The sequence below is a fragment of the Elephantulus edwardii genome, unplaced genomic scaffold (genome assembly GCF_000299155.1).
Source record: "Elephantulus edwardii isolate Elephantulus edwardi_28Jun2011 unplaced genomic scaffold, EleEdw1.0 scaffold00192, whole genome shotgun sequence".
Taxonomy (NCBI): Eukaryota; Metazoa; Chordata; class Mammalia; order Macroscelidea; family Macroscelididae; genus Elephantulus; species Elephantulus edwardii.
This window is the reverse complement of record NW_006399942.1, coordinates 1,733,159-1,738,582: the sequence shown is the minus strand read 5'-3', so window position 1 is coordinate 1,738,582 and position 5,424 is coordinate 1,733,159. Positions and strand designations below refer to the sequence as shown.

The following is a 5,424-nucleotide window of genomic DNA, read 5'->3' as shown; positions in this document are numbered from 1 at the left end:
ATACTCTTCTCCAGCACCACAGCTCAAAGGCATCAATTCTCCTTCTATCCTCCCTAGTCATTGTCCAACTCTCTGATGCATAACATGTTATTGCAAAGTATTAACATTTGTGAATTTTCTATGACTTTTTAAAAATTTGGTATTTTGAAGAGTATTTCTGTTATGAGGTAAGAAAATTTTCAGATTGTTCCACCTATGACGGTGGATTATTTCTTGGTTTTGCCAAATATTTTAAGTTAAATTGAACTTAGAAAATTTTATCTCTGAAAAGGCTCCAGATCATAGTTTCTATGAATGGAAATATTTGTTTAGTGTTAACTGGCTCTTTTAATTTAACCACAAATTAAGATTGATTTGCCATTAAAATGAAACAAAAATAAGACTTTGAGTTTTCCTTTGAAGTTTTTAAAAATAGATTACTACTTATTATGTGAAAATCTATTTATACCATTTTTAACACAGGTTGAAAATCCCTGTCTTGAAGTCCCAAAACATAGTTTTCAGTTCAGTTCATGTGTGAAGTGAATAAATTAATAAGAAATTCCTTAAAGAGTGGTTTACTCAATATTCTTCATATTACCTAAAATAAATTATTAACCGAGTTAAGTGTAAGATATTATTTTATTTTTCACTTAATGAAGATAACTTTCAACTATTATGGCTCTTCAAGAGAGAGAAGAAATTATTTCATCATGGGTTATAACTGAATTGTAGATTCAAGTATGTCTTTTCCTTTTTTTCTAGGATGAAAGCCAGGATAAAATCGACATCCCCTTCCTGTCACAGCCTTTAGTCTATGCTCCTTTTGACCCCACCCTTTGCACTGTCTTTCCACAAAATGTCCTGTGTCTTTTTCAGTCTACTCTGACGCTGCCTTTTCTTAATCCTGAAATAATGGAATTCCCCGAATCTAAAGAAACAGCCTTTCCTACACCTAAAGTGATGCCTTTCCCTCAGTCTCCACTGGTGAGAGTTTTTGACCCCCTAAATTTCAATCATCTTGAAAATGTGCACTTTCCTTTAACTCTGCAGCAATTACCGCACCAACTCCCTCAGCCTCTTCCCCAGATTCCTGAGCTTTTCCCTTTCTCCCTGCTGTCTTCTTTTCCACCCAAAGGCCTGCATACTTCCCATAATATGTGGCCCTACATCGTAAGAGATGTGCCCTTTGGAAATTTCCCAATGCCCCATGAGCTTCAACTTGACCCAATCCGTCAGTTTCAACCAATGACTCAACCATTTGCTCCACTTCATAAGCCTGTGGCTGTAAGTGTGAATTTATCCTATTAATTGTGTATCTATGAAGTGAAAACTCCAGAATTTGAAAAAAAAATACACTGATAAAAAGATCAAAAACTACGAAGTTTAATGTTATAATTTTCAACAAACTTACACAATGGAATCAATTAAACATTTTCTCCCAGGAAAAAGTTCCAATGCTTAAACCTATCCAAAGAGTTGTTGTTATATGCTGTGAAGTCCACTATGACTGAAAGCAGCCCTATGAACAGCAGCCCTGAACTTCACCCTATTCTGAGCCAATTTCAGATCTCTAACATACTAACCCCATTGCAACAGTCACTGTGTCAATTTGTGTCATCTAGGGTAATCCCCTCTTGCTCTGACCTTCTATCCTTTCAATCATGATGTCCTTCTCCAAGGATTGGGCCCTCCTGGCAACATGTCCAAACAATATGAGACAAAATCTATAAAGATTCTAACACAATTCTGATTTTTCGAAAGAAAGAGATATAGGGTTAGGATGAAATACATGCAAGAATTCTGATTTCATAATTTTGTTGAGAATTCTTAATTAGACTAAGAAAATCTAGGCTTCTTGAAGCCAGAATTAAAGACTCTGATTTGTGTTATAATAAAGACAATTTCATTCCTGTACTTTTACTTTTTGATTGTATACATATATTGTTCATATGTCTTAGCCTCCTGTCCTTGATATGTGTGTTGTTGTTGTTGTTGTTGTTAAATGCCGTTGAGTCAAGCATGACTCATAACAACCCTATGAACAAAAGACCTGAAACCTAGCTTGTAACTATTGTAGTTTCTCTACATTCATAGAGTTTTCAGAAGTATGTTGTTTAGGAAGTGGATTCCACTTCTGCTTCCAAGCCTGTCTCAATCTGCGAGTTCCACCAAACACTGTTCATGATGAGTAACCGTAATAGGATTTGCCACACCAGTGGCACAGAGCTCAACATCACAGCAACCCCAAGCTACTTCAGTACAACAAATTGACAGACCAGTGCTGCAACACTTAGGAGAATGTTCATCCCAAACACAATTGTGATATGTATACATATGCTTACACACACTTTACTCAAAATCTTACATCAAGTATTCTTGCCAATACATGAATTGTGTATTTATGTTAATTATATTTGTTTACTTTTAAGGTCTAAGAAAATTTAAAGTCAATGCCCCTTATTTCTGGTAAGTTTTGGGACTTTGGCAAGGAAACTGATCATTTCTATGTTGTTATTATGTGCCCTCAGTCATAGTCAATACCCCAGTAGCTTTTCAGAGGCTATAAACTAGAAGATAAGAGATTGCCTATCTTTGTCTCTCAGAGAAAGCAGTGGATTTGAACCGAGAGCATTTGGATTGAAAGCACAATTCCTATACATTAAGCCATAAAAATTCCCTAATTGTACTTGTAGTTAATATGTATTCTCCGATTTTAAATTTCTTTGGTCAGCTCAAGATCATGGCAAATTTCATCAATATACTAACTTATATATTTATTAATTATAAATGCATCACAACAGTTTACTACTATTTCCTGAACTAATTATAGATCTTAAGCATTTCAAAGGAGCAGCATGGTTTAACCCTCTCTAGGTTGAACCTGTTTTCTTAGCAATCCATGATAGATTCAATATTCTTCCCCAACACCACAGCTCAAAGATATCAGTTTTCCTTCTAGTCTTTATCTAACTTTCTGAGCATAGTAGGTATTGTAATTAAATTTCTCTGGTAAAGTATTATAAATTAATATTACATTTTCTTTCTATTCCACAGAATTGACTACAATTGGAAACAGGATGTATTTTCCTTGTATCGTGTTACCAAAAGTGAATTTACATGAACAAAGCTAAATTTTACTTCTTTATTTATTTTGTATATTGTATGGGATTAAGTGATTTTAATTTTACTCATACATTCTTTACACATTTCAAATTCTGTTTCAATTACTGCTTTGGAAGTTAAATTTTTATTTGGCAACAGTATAAACCTCAAATAGTTTTGCGTATTGTGCTTATTATAATTTCTTTAAACTGTATTTCTTTCCTAGTCATTTTAATAAATCAATCCTGTGGGCATATTTATATTGTCTTGTCATGATTGTAATTTTCCAAAATAAATTATTTCTTTTACAGTAATTAGGTTATTTGTATTAAAAGGAAATATAGAATGATGCTTTGATATTGAATCCATATATAATTGGTGGATATGAAAAAAAAACAAAGGAACATTCAGAGTGATCATATATGCCAGGTTACTTTATGAAGTATTCATACATATTTAGCTGTGGCTTTTATCTCTAGGGTTCTTCTGGCTATACCTTGCCTCAGTCTTGTTACAGCAATGTCATAGTATTTTCACAATCTCTCTACCACCATTGCCATCTCCCTCACCATATCAAAAATGCTTTCTAATATTGGTCTTACAGCTGTTAACCACTTACAATACCATGTGTCCACAGTTAGGTAGCTGGAGACCATTCCTAAACAATTATTAGAAAAGGCAATTTGTAAAGGCTCTGACAAGCCAGAAACTGACTTTGTTGGAGTTGTAATGAACCACATAGTTGTGTGGCAAAATTGATAATGAAATTAAAGAAATATTTCAATATGATAAGACCCATGTTTTCTCTCTTTGCTAACAATTCTCAAAGCAATCTAGGATTTTTTTTTAATTTTTGAGACAATTATTTTGAAAGTTAATTTAGGTTGTTGTTGGAAAAAGTATGCCCAGAGTACTTCTTGGAGGCAAGGATGTCAAACCTTTGTTTCACATACTTTGGATGTACTGCTAGAAGGTATTCCATGGAGGGCATCATGTTTGGTAAAGTGGAGGGCCAGCAAAAGAGAGGATGACCCTCAACAAAGTAGATTGACACAGTGACTGCAGCAAAGGGCTCAAGTGTGTCAAAGATTGTGATGATTGCACAGGATAGGAGAGGGTTCAGATACGGTATTCATAAAGTCACTGAGAGTCATATTCATAGTAACAGCACCTAACAAACCTAACAGAGTGACAACACACTTTACAAAATTGCCAAACAATTTTACAAGAACATTTAGTTTGTTCCATAAAGGAGTCATTACACATTGGTTTTATTTTGCTTTGCAAGCAACTGAAAATATTGAAACAAAACACTTTAAAAATATACTACCAATACTTTTCAGCTTTACTCTAATGAAACAAAGCTTGTCAATAGAATGATAATGAAATTTAGTTTCCTGAGGAAAAAACAAACAAAAATATTTCAAAGTTCAAATGTTGTTTAAGATTTAATCATGAAATTCTATGATTATGGTTTGGTTTTCTTAATATTTAGAAAGAAAACATTTTATTTAAAAATATGAACTTTTTCTTTTATACTGGTTTGCTCACAAATTTCATATCCACTTTTTCACACCAGATCTTGCCCATTTCCTTGACCCACCTCATCCTCCACCAATCAAATTGTGTGATTCTATGATTATACCTTTCACCCTCAGTCCTGTCCTCCCATCTCTCCCCCTTAAGTCTCCATACACATTTTACTAATTATCTATTTCTACAATAATGGTTTTATACTGTATTTGTCCTTAGGGACTGAACTACTTCATATAGCATAATGCTCTCCAGTACCTCCCAAGTTAGGTAGTGATTTGCAAAATAATTGCTCCTGCATGTGGTGTGGTATTCCATCATGTGAATGTACCATAATTTCTCAATCCATTCTATTGTACTTGGACATTTGAACTGTTTCTTTTTTCTTGCATTGGTGAATGATGCTACTATGTACCTTGGCTTACAAGTCTCTGTTGCCTCAGTTCTCATTTTCTCAGGGTATATTCCAAGCAGTAGAATAGCTGGCTCATATGAAATTTCTATGTTCAACTTTCTGGCAAAATGCCCAGCTTCCTTCCAGAGTAATTGTGCCATTTTACAATTCCACCAACAATGTATAAGACTTTCTATCTCACCACATCTCCTCCAACATTTATACTTGCTGTTCTGTTAAAATTTGCCACTGCTACTGATGTAAGATGGTATCTCATTGTGGTTTTGATTTGCATCACTCTTAGTGCTAGTGATTTTGAGCATTTATTCATGTATCTGTTGGCCATTCAAATATCTTCCTCTATGAAAATTCTTTCCTGTCTTTTGCCCATTTTGTAATAATGTGTTATCAGT

At 34.1% G+C, this 5,424-nt stretch overlaps 1 protein-coding gene across 1 annotated transcript in view; it reads left to right on the top strand.

Moving 5' to 3' along the window:
• Positions 1-1,290, top strand: part of CSN2 (casein beta) — a 29,676-nt gene extending 28,386 nt beyond the window's left edge. Inside the window, exon 4 of the mRNA XM_006896836.1 lies at positions 745-1,290. Coding sequence (XP_006896898.1) covers positions 745-1,290 — 546 coding nt within the window. The remainder of the gene's footprint in view (positions 1-744) is intronic.
• The last annotated feature ends 4,134 nt before the right edge of the window (positions 1,291-5,424 follow it).